Source organism: Echinops telfairi, unplaced genomic scaffold (genome assembly GCF_000313985.2).
Source record: "Echinops telfairi isolate 266 unplaced genomic scaffold, ASM31398v2 ScPeMD7_1;HRSCAF=3_0, whole genome shotgun sequence".
Taxonomy (NCBI): Eukaryota; Metazoa; Chordata; class Mammalia; order Afrosoricida; family Tenrecidae; genus Echinops; species Echinops telfairi.
Window position 1 is genome coordinate 29829784 of NW_022103896.1, and position 18094 is coordinate 29847877.

General features: G+C 39.6%; 1 protein-coding gene across 1 annotated transcript in view; it reads right to left on the bottom strand.

Moving 5' to 3' along the window:
* PKHD1L1 (PKHD1 like 1) overlaps window positions 1–18094 on the bottom strand; it is a 182255-nt gene that overhangs the window by 132537 nt on the left and 31624 nt on the right. The window contains 10 exon segments of the mRNA XM_045287100.1: window positions 1173–1297; window positions 2699–2848; window positions 5162–5275; window positions 6523–6680; window positions 8768–8911; window positions 10646–10781; window positions 11098–11257; window positions 13123–13214; window positions 14170–14438; window positions 16672–16761. Coding sequence (XP_045143035.1) covers window positions 1173–1297; window positions 2699–2848; window positions 5162–5275; window positions 6523–6680; window positions 8768–8911; window positions 10646–10781; window positions 11098–11257; window positions 13123–13214; window positions 14170–14438; window positions 16672–16761 — 1438 coding nt within the window.

Genomic DNA, 18094 nt, shown 5'->3' on the forward strand with positions numbered 1-18094 from the left:
GCAGCTGGAAAACAGTAGTGGGCAAAAGAGAGAGAAAAACAAAAATTATAGAAATGGTACCCCATTTAAGGCATAAAAAAATAGTTTTGAAATAATGGACACGTCAGAAAGTGTGAAGGTGCAGATGGGGAAAACAAGCTCACTGACCTGATCCTCATTCAGAAACAAACCTCTCCATCAAGTCAGTCCTTCCCAGTCAATCCTCTTCCCATTCGGTCATTCGAACTCCTTGCCATCTACCTTGTTTTTATTTCTTGCTTTTGTTTTATTCACAGCTAGTATTTGGTTCTATTTCCAACTCTGGGTTATCTCTCTCCCCCTCCCACTCTTGCCTCAAAGTGAAGGGGAGGCACTGATTCTGATATATATATATTCCATACCTGGTAGTTCTGAGTTATCATAGCTTCATCCTTATGCTGAGGGTAGAATAATGCCCTTCATATACCACAATATAAGGAAACTAAAAACATAACCTAAAGCCCTTGTGGCACAATGGTTCAGTGCTTAGCAGTTAACCAGAAGATGAAGGTTCGAAACCACAAGCTGCTCTGTGGAAGAAAGGTGTAGTTGCCTGTTTCTGTAAAGATTACAGGCAAAGAACCCCAATGGGGCAATTCTACTCTGCTCTAGAGGCCGTTCTACTCTGTTGCTATAAGAATTGATTCTAGGGCACCCAACTGTAAAATAGAACGTAAACTGTATAATTCTACACAAGATACAGATTTTCATGTAGCTATGACAGGAGAAAATACTAGAAATCATTTCGAGATATGCAAGCAAATCTTTGCAAAAGTTGGACTCAAACCGGGTGACGAAAAACAGAAACATGGGTGAAGGGAAACAGCGGATGGTGTAAAATATGAAAATAAAAATAATTTATAAATGATCAAGGGTTCATGAGTGTAGGAAAGGGAGGGGGAAAAGAGAAGCTGAGACCAAGGGCTCAAGTAGAAAGAAAATGTTTTGGAAATGATACTGGCAACAGTCTAAGGATTTCCTTTTGGCACACTTATTTTGGTTAGGAAATATGTTGAGGCAAGAAAAATTGCAGTTAGATCCATGACGTGCATGAGTTACACCAAAAGAAGAAAAGGCATGACATGAGTTTCTTTTCTCTGTATAGTTTACATAGTAAGTATAACTTACATTTTTTAATTCGTGGAGTAACTTACTTGTTTCCAGAAGCAAAGTGAAATGGAAACTGTACATCCATACTTCTAGTAGTCTTGCTGTGGTCTTGGTATTGGAATTTTAGGCCAATATGATTTGCCAGGAATCCTTTATATGCTAAACATAACTACATAAGAAACGGGGGGTGGAGGTAGGGAGAGTCAGTAATAATATCTTATCATTGTATTGTTTGGTAGCAATCCAAACTAACTCAGTAAATATTTATTGACTATTTCCCATAAAAATATATAAAAAATCGAGCAAGGAAGGATTCATTTCAGCCTCTGACCATGAAAAACACGACTTCAAAAAGGTTTTCTCAGAAATAATGTGAACTTCAAGTGACCTAACAATTAATAGATAAGCATGATTGCTTTGTTAGCTATTGTGTACTAACGGGAACTATTCACTCCCTACAGACAGATGTATTAATCAAGTCCAGCTCTAACTGAAATGTTTCATGAATTAATAAAAGTCCATTTTGCAACAAATGTACAAATGTGCTTGACACAATAGATGTACATATGGATTGTGATGAGTGGTATAAGCCCCCAATAAAATTATTTTTTTTAAGTCCATTTCACATGTAAAGAGAGGGAAGGTAAACCTTCCATTCAAACCGAAATTTGAGTTTGAATAGGCTGGGCACCTGTAAAGACCAAGTACTACTCTAAACTATTAGTATTTAAGTACCGTCTTTAGTAGTCCCCAACTCCTTAACCCACTGCCAGGGAGTCAGCGTGACTCCCAGCAACCCCCTGGGACGGAGGGGACAAGCCCCAGAGGGTTTCTAAGGCGGGAATGTTTGTGGGAGCAGACTGCCACCTCTCTCTGCAAACAGCTGCTGGGTCCGGAATAGCAGTTTGCCGCTGAGCACATGGCTGCATCACTGGGCCTCCTTTGACCTCTCCTTTGACCACTGCCAGGGAGCCCATTCCGAGTGTAGGCACCTTACAGAGTTTGTGGGACTGCAAGTCTTTGTGGGGGCAGGCAGCCTCACCGTTCTTCTGAGCAGGGACTAGTGGGTTTAATCAATGACCTTTGGGTTAGCATCCCAATGCACAACCCTTAGTCAGGTCAAATATACATTTTGGAACTTTTATCATAATCGGAGAATTATAAAGCGAGAGAATGGTAGTTTCAGAAAAACAACAACAACAACCCTATATTAAAATGAACAACTTCAGCACTCACTCACTTCTTTTCCTTTCCCTGACTGGAAACACAAGGTGGCATATGAAAAGTATACTGGCTTCGAATTTAAGCCTATGTGAAATTGTTTTTAAGATTATGAGACAAACCAGAATACAATATAGCTGGTGCTACATTTACATTTCCTTTTTTATTTTTTTGAGCATTACCATAAAGACAATAATAAAAGCATATATCATGTAAACTGCAATGCTCGTCCAATGTAACAAGATTTCACTTGACACATGTTTATTTTCTTCTGGCCTTAAAATTTTGTGAAATTGTATTACCAAGGTGTTTTCCTGATTCAATTAGCATATCATTTTGTTATGCTTACCTGATTATGAGGAAATAATAAAATGTCTCCATATGGCCGTCTGTTCAGTTTAACATCTGCTGATTCAAAAAGAACAGCTGGGTTTTTCAGGGAGTAACGACCACAATAAGCATCGGTCTCAGCTGTCTTCTGCCCTCGATTACCGCGCTCCTACAGAAGCAGTAAGATATCAGATGGACACATGATTTATTGTCCTGCTTTAGGCCCTGATGTCTTCACCCAAGTCCTTCAAGGCCCAGCTCAGATCCCCTTGCTCCCCAAATGCCTTTCATTTCAAATGTTCTCTCTCTTCTCTGAAATGCTAAAGCACTTACACTGATCGATAGCCCTTTGTACCTGTATGTGACTATTGCCCAAGTCCTATCTTTCTCCTTGAAGGAGACCTGGTGGGGCATTAGTTAATGGTTGGGTCGGCAATTCTAACCCACCAGCTGCTGTGTGGGAGAAAGACGTGACAGGGTCCTTCTATAAAGATTACAGCCTTGGGTACAGTGCTGCTCTGTCCTGTCGGGCTGCTGTGAGTCCGGATGGACTCCATGGAGAAGGGCAATGGTCATCTGTCTCCTATCATATTCATTCCAAATGTGTACACTGTGTTTACAATGTGTCAGACTTTTGTTACGTTTTATGCTTTCTTTTATTTATATATAAGGTTCAAGGGGTGAAGGATAGTACACGATCTTTCTACACAGGTTCTCACAAATCAGAGATAGACAAACTATTATAAATCCAAGGCTGAAGAGGACCATCAAATCCCCATAAAGCATCAAGAGGGATAATTCAGAGAAAAAAAAATGACAAAGGAGGTTTAAAGGCTTTAAAGATAAATAGGAGCTGCTCAAATAGGAAAACAAAATGTTAACTGTGATTTGTAAATGGGAAAGGGGGCCAAGAAGTTTTAGAGAGAGGATAGCATGTGCACAAAGAAGCAGAGATACGAGAGGGCCTAGTGGTAGGGAACACAGATAGTTAAGGTTAGGTGAAACATAGAATGTGTACTGTGGTTGTTATAAGAAATGAAGTATAATATAAATCCCTTGTGCAATTCTTGTGGCTTCGAGTACTACATTCAGTGCACCAACAACAAAAACAAATCAAACTCATGGCTCGAGTTGATTTTCCCTCATAGGGACTTTGGTAGCAGGGTGATTTCATGTCAACTAGACACTCCTAGCTAGGCGTGGAGCCAAGCCTGTCAATCAAGAGGTAACTTGATTACACTTCCTTGAGGGTATGGCTTTTTGTATAAGAATGAGGGACTCTGAGAACTGCCTTTCTTTCTGCCCCTCTGCCTTCCTGCCTGATGGAACGCTGCCTACCTGGAAGGGTGGCGCCATGTGGGGCCCTGAGAGTAGCCTGTGCCCTGCCATTTTCCCATGGACTTTGGATCCATGCACTTCTGTATCCACTGGCCTGTGACCCATCTGCCACCTGGTTCACCTTTATGCATCACTGGCATGGAGCTACATGAACCTTAAGAGGGACTTATGGACTAGCATCTGACCTATGGGCTTGAGCTCCCTTCTTGATGTGTAATTACTTCTTAATATAAGTCACTCTTTCAGTCCATAATGAATGTTACTGGATTGGTTCCTGATGACTACCAGGCCCAACACAGGGCCCCTCTAGGGCAGAATAGTATTGCCCCTGGCATCTTTCGCCCACGGAGTAGCTGAGGTTTCTGAACCGCCGATCCTGTGATTAGCAGCCCAACGGGGATCCCACTGTGCCACTAGGGTTCCCTATTCGGGACACAATAACCAAAATATACATATATTTATTGAACTAAGTTGAAAAAGAAGCTTTGTGGTAAGATTTTCCTGTTTCATCACTAATAAATCTACTCTTATAAAGTATCATGTGATATTCATTTTTAAAGATTCATGTTTTTCTTTCTTTGAGGAATTGATATGAGTTGGATAACTAGTATATATATATATATATAGTATTCCATTGGAAATAGTGAATACCTGGCTTCCCCAAACCTCAAAAAAGGAATTAGAAAAGAAAGTATATATTTCATTTTCTTTATTTATTGTCTATAAAAGAAAATCTTTATATCTCACCAAGAAAAAAATAAATGATTAAAGAGTCATCTCAGAAAGCAAAGCAGTGCTCTACTATACAGTGTACGTCTTAGCTGAAGCTGATGAGGAGGGAGAAAAGGATGTAGCTTGCATCTCAATGAAACAGTCAGACCTGCAGCTTTTGCATCTGTCCATCGTGTCTCTTTTCTATGAATCAAGACATCCACCAGTGCGGTGGGAATACTGCTTTCATGACTGATTCATTTTACAATGCAGGTAAATGCTACAGGGGCCTTACCAAGACATGTGTAACAAAATGATTTGTGCTGCATAGCTTTGAATAGAAAAGATCTAGTGCGACTTTCTGTAGAGTATCACAAAATTCCAAAGATTTATATAAATGCCTAGCATGTCATTAACATTAAACATTTCATACCGGGTTAAAATCAGTTTCATAATCTCTGAAGTACTTCACAGCAAATCCTTCCTCAACATTTGCAATGTGCGGTGGACACTTGGCACTAACCATTTCCTCCAAGGCTACCTGAAACTAAATTGATAACATACGGGGTTAGAACATTAGTAACTCTACTGATAATTCTATAAAGTTACTTTAGGCATACTTACATTATTTCCCAAATAAATTCAATATGTGATCATTTAAGTTTTCAATGACTTTTTTCGATGTGTTTTTTTTTTTAATGATCTGTTGCTGTTCTAGTTGCTCTTGAGCCACCTCTGGCTCTTGGTGATTTGATGTGTAACAGAACTAAATATTGCCTGATGCTCCTCATTGGCTAATATTAGCTCGTTGAGTAAGTTATAAGGGAGTCAAATTGTGGCTTCTTGGTTTTGTTAAAGCAAGCAATGAGGTGTAGCTCAATGAATTAGTACCCACGAGATTCAAAATATATGATTTTCCCAATTAACTAGAAATTATCTTTTTGAAAAAGACTATACAGCTCAATGTATTCTATTTGTTAAAAGGAGATACAGATACTGTAAGTCAAGATGTCTGATTTCTTTTACATTACAAATAATTCTGATTTACACAGTACAATTTCATGATACTTCTGATAATGGCAATTGCTGATACTTAGAATTATGGGCTTGAGAAAATGTATAATCATTAATCATCAAACACATACTAACTTAGATTCATTTAGGGGCAGTACTCAAAGATTCAGTAACTCATAAGCAAACTTCCTTTCCCTATGGTCAACTGCCCGAGATGAAGATGTATTAGGTTCTGTTGGCACCAATGTATGAGCACAGGAGAACTCTCCTAGTCTCCCCTTTGTTCTTGCAACCTTGCTTCCCTTCCTCACAGACTATGAGTTGGCTGCCACCCATTGTGCCAAGTAGGAGAGTATGTAACTCTTCTTTAAAGCAATATTTATATAAGGCTGACACTTCAGAGCTATGAATATTGAACAAGGGATTGAAACTAACAAATACTTTGTAGGTAATCCTTTACTACACTACACCTCAGAAGAAGTTTCTGGCTCATCTTTTACAGGTGCAAAAATTTACAATAAAAACATCAGGGGGATGGCGAGGCACAGAGTTCTGCAGTCGAAGAGGACGGCCTTAAAGGCCTCAAGATCTCTCAACCAGAACGGGGAGTTGTTGTGCTGTGTGGTTGCTCAGGCTCCTTTTGGTCTAAAATGTACATGACACACAAGGTAAAATCATTCATAGTGATTGTTTGAAGAAATGTCTCTTTCCCATCTGTCTGCAAGGAGCCTGCGAGAAGATTTGGGGAAAAAGCATGTTAGGGGAATCCCCAGAACATACTTCAGCTTCTGATGACCACGGAGTGAGAGGCTTGGAAGAAATGCCGTCCCAATTCAGTGTGAATGTCTCCAAACTGGGTCTTCCTTTGGTTTGTTCTGTAATATCCAGTGTCATGTTATTCCCTTCCAATACTTCATAACCGAGTAGATCAAAGTCTCCTGTGAAAAAATACCAAGGATATTTTTAAACTGCTGGCATATCTACAAATAAATAGTACAATACCAGCATACCTACAAATAAATGGTACAATACCAGTATACCTACAAATAAATAGTATAATACCAGCATACCTACAAATAAATGGTACAATACTGGTATACCTACAAATAAATAGTACATGCCAATATACCTACAAATAAATAGTATAATACCAGTATACCTACAAATAAATGGCACAATACCGGTATACCTACAAATAAATAGTACAATGCCAGTATACCTACAAATAAATGGTACGATACCGGTATACCTACAAATAAATAGTACAATGCCAGTATACCTACAAATAAATAGTATAACACAAGTATACCTACAAATAAATGGTACAATACCGGTAAACCTACAAATAAATGGTACAATGCTAGTATACCTACAAATAAATAGTGCAATACCAGTATACCTGCAAATAAATAGTACAATATTACAATACCAGTATACCTACAAACAAATAGTACAATACCAGTACACCTGCAAATAAATAATACAATGCCATTATACCTACAAATAAATAGTACAATGCCAGTATATCTACAAATAAATGGTACAATACCAGTATACCTACAAATAAATAGTACAATACTACAATGCCAGTATACCTACAAATAAATAGTATAACACCAGTATACCTACAAATAGTGCAATGCCGGTATACCTACAAATAAGCCCTGGCGGCATTGTCAGTTAGGTGTTGATCTGCTAATCCCAAGGTTGGTGGTTTAAACCCACCAAAAGCTCTTCAGTCGAAAGATGTCTGTTGGTTCCTATAAAGGTTTATAGACTTAGAAACCCTATATGGGATTGATTTGGATTGGAATCAACTTGGCAGTGGGTTTTGTTTTGGTTTATTATCTAATATAGCTTTATTTAGCCAACGTGGATTTCACTGAAGTTTCCCACAAACAAACGAAGATGAATGGGGAAGACACAGGTCCTCAAGTTTGAGCAATGAGTATCTCCCGCAGAAACAGCCAATGAAACGCTATTCATTTACAGTTCTGCCTTTTGTTTTATAAACACAGTATTGTACAATAAATTCTGGGATGTATAGTGAACAAGAGGTAAAGGTAGGTACTTTAAAAATAATGATTGCCCAAAGCACAAACCAAACGTATTCAAGAAATGATGTCATCAACTAGAGATGCCAACTAGCCAAATGGACTGCCAAGCCAGGTTTAAAGACGAATGTAGATCTCAATACTTCCAAAAGGCCCTTGGAGGAAAATAGTCATGTAAAAGTAAGCCAATAGCTATTCAAAACCAAAACCAAACCTGCAGCTGCCCAGGCGATTCCAACTCATAAAGACCCGATAGGACCCAGGAGAACTCCTCCGTAGAGTTTCTAAGGCTGCAAGTCTTTGTGAACACAGATGGCCTCATCTTCCTCCCGCAGAAAGGCCGGTGGTTTGGACTGCCAACCTTGTCGTTGGCAGCACACAGCTTAACCCACCACACAACCAGGACTCCTTCAATAGCTATTACTTGGGGTTGGGGAGGAAGTAGAGATGTCCAACGAGTTTGGAAAATGCTGCATTAAACACAGGTGACTTTTATTTTTAAGGACTGCCCCGGAGTTTTCATATGCTTATGAGCACTGTGACTGCAGGGAGGAGCCCAGGAATGCAGTGTGTCCCTTGTGACTGTGAACACAGCATACTTTCCTCAGGAAGAGTCCGCCAGATCAATGTCTCCTGGACAGTGTTGATTGACTAAACATTCATTTCCAAAAGGATTATTTTTTATTAATTTGCAAAGTTGGCTATCACATTGCCAATGTATTTGCAGCGCATACAGTACATGGAGTGCATGCATTGGAATTACACATTATTCCTTCCTTCAAAGATAGGTAAAATATGAATTACGTGATTATTTCATTTCCTTCTTTTTCCACAGCAATCAAGACTGTGCATTCAAGTCTTTTCCTCTGTCATTTAATGAAACATTCTCCCTTTTCAGTGGAGCTGCACAGGCTCTCAACTCGGTTCCTAGAGTCGATATTATGGAATCGTAAAACGGAATGCACGCTTACCTCGAGTTGAAATAAAGGTTACCAGGTAGACATAGCTCTGGGAATTTTGTGTTCGTATCACTCGAACCGTGTCAGGTTTTATAGACCACAGGCCATTGATGGCTGACTGCAGCATGAAGTCCGAAGCATCAGCAGGCAGCAAGACTGTCGGATAAGTTAATACAAAATTTGGAATCTTTTGGGGGCCCACAGACTACAATGATGCCTTATATTTGAATTTTTGAAGCACCAATAATCTGAACTATGTAAATCAGTGTTGAATTAGATTATATTCTAATTAGATTCAGGTCTACCAATATTGACTACATAATTAGACTGTGATCAATTTGAGGAAAGGGATCACATTTTATTGTAAAAGTATTCTCGTGTTGTCTACAGATGGGCATTGTGTCTCCCCTACATGCCCCTCCCCCCATTCACATTGGGTATGATTTTGTTCTGGGTCTTACATGCCTGATACCTGATCCTATCGACACAGGTGTCAGACAGACTGGTGTGCTTCTTCCATGTGGGCTTTGTTGCTTCTGAGCTAGATGCCCGCTTGTTGAACATCCCCTCACAGAGGGGTCACAGGTAAGAGATGAGCCAGTCAGGGTGCAGTATAGCACTGACGGAAACACACAACTTTCCTCTAGTTCTTTGGTGCTTCCCTCACCCCACTATCATGACCTCAAATCTACCTTACAAATCGGATTAGACCAGAGCATGCACACTGCTACAGATAAGAGCCCTCAACACAGGGAATCCAGGATAGATAAACAACCATCTCCCCAGGGCCAACAATGAGAGTAGAGATACTAGGAGGATTAGAGGAGGGTGAGGGGGAAAAGGGGGAATTGATCACAAGGATCAAATTATAAACCCCTCCTAGGGGGACAAATAATGGAAAAGTGGGTGAGGGGTGATGGAGGACGATGTAAGATATGGAAATATAATCTATAATTTATCAAGGGTTCGTGAGGGAGGGTGGGGGAGGGTGGATGGGGGAAGAAATGGGGAGCTGATATCAGGGGCTCAAGTGGGAAGAGAATGCTTTGAAAATGATGATGGCAGCATACGTGCAAATGTGCTTGACACACTGGATGAATGTATGGATTGTGATAAGAGATGCAAGAGCCCCCATTAAAAATATTTGGGAAAAAAAAAGTATTCTTGTAGAAGTAAGAAGTGTATTAGTACTCATTACTACTAACTGATTAAAACAATGAACAAATATAATAAAACATTTCCAAGATTTGTTAAAAATACAGAAATATAATTGTGTTTATTAATTGATAAGTTCATATGTATCATATGTATCGATAAGATTATATGTATCGATTCATTTGAGAACTTCAGAGAAGTGTCACTGTAAAATGATGAATTTAACTTTTTTTATATCAGTTTATTGGGAACTCTTGCAGATATCATAACATTCCATAATTCAAATAGATCAAGCATAGTTGTACAATTGCTACACAATCAGTTTCTAAATATTTTCTTACTTCTTGAACTCTTGGCTATCAGCTCCCCTTTTATCCCCTCCCTCCCCCACCTTTCCCCCAGAAGCCCTTACTATTATTGTTATATATTGTTATTATTCCAATTTATCTTCTAGTATCTTATTTATACAAAGACATACACGTATGTATCGATACAAATTTATTATGATTCTTAGAGGGAAAAAAGAGATGGCATGTGCCCCAAAACTGTTTGATGTAATTTTCTGTCCTATTCAACTGAAAGAGGACATCTTTTCTCACACGATTCTGCTTCTATTTACATCATACTCGCGGAGCTATTTTCAGACCACAGATTTTAACTAGAGTAAAGACTCTTTTTGTTATAGCAACAGTTACACGTGAGAGAATTTAAATCTCCCTTGCTCTTGCTACGTACCGGTCTTCTCCCTGCTGTGGATTAACCTGTACTGGTAAAGTGAACATGGGCTCATTTTCACACAGGGGCTGGTTACCGTGATCCTCTGGACTTCGTGAGTTGCATCGGTCATTTCCCAGTTTTCCAACGTTATAACCTATTTTCCAATTTTAAAAGATGTTTAGTGTGCCAAAAAAATCCCTTGACAAGCATAATAATTTAGATATTCAAAGCCTCTTCATTGTTACATTTTACTGCAAATGATAAAATTATATTTTAAAACTCTAAAAATTCTACCAAGTAATGGCTTCTTTAGTTTATAATATAGATATTTCAACACATGGGCGATTTTAGAACACTCTATGATTACTTCCCCTCAAAACAGCATCTTACCTAATAAGAATCATGACCAAATAAAGCTTCTAGCTTTGTACATTTGCTTCCAATATAGTAGATTTATAATCCAGACCAACCTGTACTTCTTGAACAATCGTTGACTGGGATCTGATAACCTGTTCTTCATTTACCGCATCTCCTGTTTGTTGTTCAGTGTAGACATTTCTAGATTGGTACAGGCCAACATCAACAAAAGCACTTAGACTATACTCTTGCAGTAAGATTTCAATATAATACCTGGAAAAGAACATAGACAAAGAAAACATTTTTCCAGAACATGTTTCATAACATTCTTTTCTTAGTGAGAAAAGTTTAACCACCAGTACCCACTACTACTGAGTACAGTCAGATGCAGAGTGACCTCACTAAACACAGTACAGCTACTCCTTAGGTTTTCCTAGACTGTAAATCCTAGCTTGTAAATCTTTCCAGGGTCACCGTTCTCCTGCACAGCAACTGGTGGATTTGAACTATTAGCCTTGCAGTTAGCAGTCCAACATATAATCAGCTATGGACTTAAAAAACAACAAAAAAAACAAAAAAACGTACTGCCATAGACTTGAGGCTGACTCATAGAGACCCTATAGAACCGCCTCTGTGGGTTTCTGACTCTGTAACTCTTCACGGGAGTAGAAAGAAAGCCCTATCTTTCTCCCATGGAGCAGCTGGTGGTTTGGAACTGCTGACTTGTCGGTTAGCAAGGCAATGTGTAAGTAACCATTATGCCACCAGAGCTCATAGACTTTGCTACAAGAAGCTCCTGGAAATGTCAGTACCACATGTAAAAACCTGCCTGTTACATGATTTAATTTTAATGCTTCCACTTTTACATAGTCAAATACTAAGAGGTTTTAAAAGTTTGCTAATATGTAAAAAAAAAAGTCTGTAAGCTATCGACATCAGTAGAGATATCTCCATTCATGGTCAATTCATGCAGTTTAGTCAAGAAATATTTATTGAAGATACTATTCCTATCTTCAAAGAGCTTAAAATACAATATCATTATAGATTATAAGATTAGCTCCCTGGCAAACAACTCAGAGAGTACACAGAAGTAAAATAATTAATGTGTAAAAGAAAGTGACCCCTGTTAAGCAGACCTAACACATGTCTTGCAAATTGAGCGGCTGTATAGGTCAAGCATGAAAGTTCCAAATATCACATTCCTTAGATCTTGGCTCCGTTTCTAACTTAAACAATGAAAGTTTACTTTAGGAAACCCTTATTCATTAGATTGACAATAATCCTCCAATCAGCTGGGCAGGGTTTAGCTATTACACTTGGAATTCTTTATCTAAGGTCCCTTGCACATCATACAAATGTTTCCCCAGGATAAGGTGTTACAGGTGACTGGAAGTTCACAGCTGCCCTCCCTAAACCTCCACCAATGTTATCATTGCTTCCACCTCTGGAGACACCAGCTGGGAGATTCTCTAAGTTGATTCTCACATCATTCAAAAGTCTCCGAAGCTTGGGGTGATTTGTTATGATGTAAAAGCTAACAGATACAAGTACTAAATGGAAGATGATCCCAACATCTCTTGGATGTTCTTTCTCCATGTGCGTTAGCCCTTAGAGTACACCATATCTTTTACCTTATTGTTTGCTAAGGATCCTGAGTGACCAATAAATGAAATTATCAGCTATTTTGTGATTATCCTCACCTGTTCTCTGGACAGGTGATGTTTTATTACATTCCCAGAGCTTACATAGACCCTGGAATCAGTAAATAATAACAGGGGCATTAATTGAAGCAGTTTTGTGATTTTTCTATAGCAATGTTTAAGAGATGCATTTAGGAACAGAGAAGCCAAGTGGCTAGATGAACAAAAAGTCCTAGTAAACGTTGCAAAACAGGATAAAAAACAGTATATTTCACATTATTATAATTTCTGTAAGAGGAATAATTTAGATGCCAAACACCCTTGATTAGATAACTGGCAGTATTCTGGTAAATTTATTTTAAATTTTAATTAAAAAATTTAAAGAAGCAAGCCAATAGGCTAATATCACTTCCAAAAACAAACAAAAAAATTTGAAAACTTCCCAAAACATGTATAGGTTGTAAATATACCACAATAGTTTATGGGGGGAAAACTTACTCTTTTCCTTTCTGAAGATGAATCTCATCTGAACTTTGTGTTGGACTCGAAAAATAGCTGTTGGCATTTGCAGAGTGATATGCTACTCTCACCTTATGAGAGAGAAAGAGAGATAGTTTATTAATAAATCTTTTTGACGTCATCATTATGTTTCTATGGCTATCATTTAAGATTTGTTAGCCGTCGTACTTTTACTTTTATTACTAGAATCATGAGAAAAAACTCCTTTTTTTTTTGCTTCCTGTATGAGATATCAAGTTTAAAATGACAAAATGGAATTTGTGAAATTTATCAAAGTCCAATTCTCTCCTTCTCTCTTTAACTGACATTAAAACTATTTTCTCAACTTTGTTACAGAATTGTTATGGGGAAAAGATACAGATGGGAGGCAAAATCCCTAGGTGGAGCAAACAGTTTGCACTCAGCTATTAACTTAAAGGGTGGCTTTGATTCCACCCAGTGGTACAGCAGAGAAAAGGCTCAGGCTATCTGACAACATAAGGATTCTACAGCCAAACAACTATGCAACGGTTTTCGTCTGCAGCAAATAGGGTCACAGGAGGTAAAAACCAATTCCATAGCAACAGGTTTGATTTTATGTATTATTGTTGTCTTAGTAGGACGAAGGTAATTATTGGAAAATACAACCTTATTTTGGTCTGAGAGAACCTTGAGGAATTTAATCAAGACTAAGTCCTGTAAGTGTATCCTTGAAGGATGGGTCTGTAGATTAAAGTGAGAAGATTTTAGCCAGACGTCCTCAAACTATGGCCCGCGGGCCACATGCGGCCCACTGAGGACATTTATCTGGCCCTCCAGGTGATTTTGCCCCATTTGTTTTTTACTTCAAAATAAGATATGTGCGGTGTGCACAGGAATTTATTCATAGTTATTTTTTAAACTATAGTCTGGCCCTCCAATGGGTCTGAGGGACAGTGAACTGGCCCCCTGTTTATAAAAAGTTTGAGGACCCCTGATAGCCTTTCCATTATAATGTTTTTTATAAACCCTGTTTTTATATCAACTAATAGTCGGTGGCACCCCTACCTTATCATCTGGAAATCCAGTGTGGCTGAAGTAGACAGCATAACGGTCATCACCTTTGATGTAGACCCTGTAAACATCAGAATCTGGCACCACCAGAAATCCACTGAAACGCGCAACAAAGGCGTCTTGCTCCGTGGGCCAAGCATAGGAAACAGAATCTACCCAACTGGCCCCCAGGTACCCCGGTGTATTTTCATTGTACTCAAGAATCTCTTCCAGACGGAGGGGCCGGCTATTGTTCCACACCTCCAGCTTCAGGCCTCTACCCCCTAAAGAGCAGAGAATACGTGTTTTTACCAGCATGCCTAGTATTACAGTTATAGAGGTTCTATTTCAGTCTAGATTTTAGACAATGGACCCAAGGAAATCGATTACACACACTGGCACCCAAAGGACCGAGTGCCATGACAACCAGCCCGCAGTTTCTTTATTGCGATTCCACTTCTCCGAGCCCTGGGTTCCTCAACCGCAAACTGGGACTAACAAGACTATTTGCATGGTGGCTGTAAAGATCAGCTACATGGTGCAGTCTATGTCAAATACACAGCACTTAGTCTGTGCTTTCCATATGAGAACAATAATGCAATGGTTTTTACCTCTGATACAACGGATGTTGTTTCAGCACATCAAAACTCAGACTAACTGATTTAAAGAAATCTATGTCTTCATTACTGTAACAAAAGCTACTCAGTGACTGGTATAGAACTAATCAAAGAGCAGCCACTGTTCCTTCGAAGATGTCTGCCAGGAGTTCTTTTTCCGCTCTGGCCCGGCCCTCTGCCCTTTTTAAAACAACCTTCCCTCTGCTGCATGAGTTCACTCTTCCTTAGACAGAATCAAAGGAAAAACATTTTCATTAAAGGAGTACCAGCATTTGTCAGGGAACCCCTTGTGATTATCTTTTTGTTCTTCCACTCCCTGCCCTCTTTCCCCTCAAAATAGACAACGACAGGGCTCATGCCTTCCTCCATCGCTTTCAACTTGTGGGGGAATCTGGCCCCCATGATGACTCCTCTCTGTTGCCCTTGATCAGAGACCAGGCTTCAGGGCCACAGCTTTTACACGGCAGTGTTCTTAAATGATGTTTCCAACCCCCAGATCAATGTCATTCAACACAAAGACATTTAAGGGGTCGGTAAACCATTTAATTGGCTTCCTCTACCATCCAATACTAAGTTCTTGGGATTGGGCAAGTCTCCAGAATTTGAATCATTTCCTTCATTTGCTGAACAGCTGGTGCTAAGGGAGTTGGTCGGACATGACCATTCACCACAGGGCCCTGGTGTTCTAGTCTGACACGCGTGGGCTTCCCTTTCTCTAGGGCTGGAAGGAGCGCTGAATTTCTGACCTGACCCTCTCCTCACCCTTCATGAGGACTGCAGGTTAACAGGGGTAGACAATTTTAATATGTTACATTTTAGAAAAGTAATACATTATTGTGTTGTTGGTGAAAGTGTACACAGTAAATTAAGTTTCCATCTGGCAATTTCTATGTAAACTGTTCAGTGAAATTAGTTATGTTTTCATTAACAGTCAACATTCATTCCCTTTGACTGCCCTCAGTTGTTCTATTTCCAATATGCTAGTTTCCTCACCACCACCCCCCTCCATCTTCTCATCTTCGCTTTAAAGTGACCGCTGATTGCTTGATGTCATCCATCGTGTCCAGTAGTGCACTGTCCCCACCCCCCACCTCGGGTAATGGCCTTTATGTTGTGTGCCCCTCTACAACTTTGATCAACATTTTACATTTTAAAATAAAATTTGAAGTAAGGCGAAATGGGTTTTTGAGTTAGTTTTTCTCTCTCCCCCACCCCACACCCTGGGCAGTTTTCTATTGACTTTTTAACTTTTTAACCAGTTTTGTGGGCAAATAATCTACATATCACATTCTTCAATAGTTCAGTCATATCAAGAAGAGGTGCACAGTTATTACCACAACCACTTTTAACATTTAAAAAAGTAGGGGTGCACACTGTGTGCACAAGGTTTGAGAGCTAGACTACACACCAACGTATATCCAGTACCTCGAATATCCAGTCCCTCAGACACACCACTTCCGGCTCTAAGGCCCTCAGCCGTCCTTTCATTCAGCAGCTCGCTGGCATTTAACTTGTTCATTATTTTCAATATTAAGTCATTCTATACAAGTAAGGATTTAAACTCTCCTTTTTTTTCTTAAACCAGGAAAACTCATTGTTAAATCTTTCTATAACTTACACCAGCATTTACTATTCATCTTTGAATTTGAAACAAACACACCATGAGATGCCATCATTATAAGCAGGGCATTTTCAGTACGGCCTCCAGGGACTTCAGGCTGGACTTACCATCCTTGGTGCAGCATGGGTTCAGCTATTTTAATATAGGTATTTCCAAACCCAAGTAGTGTAAAAAATTATAATGATCACCCTCAAATTTTTCAAAGCTAAAATAATATTTTCTCCTAATTCTATTTGTTGATACTCATTTATGAAATGATTATTCTCTCTCGGAACTTACCTGCATATAGAGTTCTTGGAGGATGAGGTCTGGGGGGTGTCTTACAATAGATACTGCCCTCTGTGACGTTCAAAACATCGCAGACCTGACCTGTGAGAAGGAAGATGGGAACTGTTACTACTGAAGTTTCATGATGCAACCACATTATCTTGAAGCCTTTTCAGTGGGAAGAAAAAAGAAAAAGCTATACAAGCAAGAGGCATGCTGGGGCCTTTCCATTTCCCCTTCATGCTTTCTGTTCTCATCACTCAGTAATCATCAAACTTCCACATGGCAAAATTTTCCTGGCAAACTATCACAAATAGGAAATTTCACAATTTCTGAGGAACAAAGTAGAGAGGAAATGATTAAGCTATGCCATGGTCCAATTTCATTTTCATTTTAAAGTCAAGCCTTACATTTTATTCTTGAAGATCAAGTTTCCTAAACCCACTGAGCGTAAAATGCCTCAGTCTTCTTAGGGAAGAAAAATATTGATCTGGCCCAAGTTGTTCAACTGAAGAGAAGCTGCGAAGAGGAGCCTCTGTGTCAGTGGTTCTCCACCTTCCTCATGCCGCCACCCTTTTATACAGTTCCTCATGTGGTGGTGACCCCCAATATAAAATGATTTTCATTGCTACTTCATCACTGTCATTTTGCTACTGTTATGAATTAGGTGACCCCTGTGAAAGGGTCATTTGACCCCCAAAGGGGTCGCGACGCACAAGTTGAGAACCGCTGCTCTAGGTGGATTCAAATTGCCAGCCTTTCAGCTGACTACAGCTTCTCAGGGTAGAGAAGGTCATTAAGACAGTGGCAAGTTCCTCACGTGACATTCACCACGGTCTTCCCTCTGAGCTGGAGAGCTCCAACCCACTGAAGAGATGGAGATTGCACACATTAACAGTAATGCAATACCAGAGACCCCAGTCCTTTCTTCATTGCTCTACTCATCAGAATACGTTCACTAATACTTCTCCCAATGCCAAGGCCATCAGTAATCGCTGATATTCAGAAGTGAGAAAGGATAAAGGTAAGTCATAAAGTATTGCTACAAAATATTGGAAACCCTGATCACAATGGGAAGTTATTATTTCGTCCTATAACCTCCATCTAGTTCTGAAGGTGAGTCCATGTCCCTGCCCCTTCCCCCAGAGAGTTCTGCATCCTTCTATTTATACCTCATCACAAGGGCAGTTAGGGCATCCTTGAAAGAGTCAAGTCATATTCCTTTAAAAAGTTCTTCGAGTTTGGGGAACAAAGAGGAGGCTGAAGGGGCCAAGGACAGGGCTGGAGAAGGGTAGGGTTTTGGTGAACTTCTCATTGGGCAGCCCTCGCTGCACTTATGAAGGAGCAGGTGCACTGCTGTGGTGGAAAACAATACCCACTGTACCTGTCCTCATCATTTCCTTACAACCACAGTTGTCAGCTTCTCAACACCTCT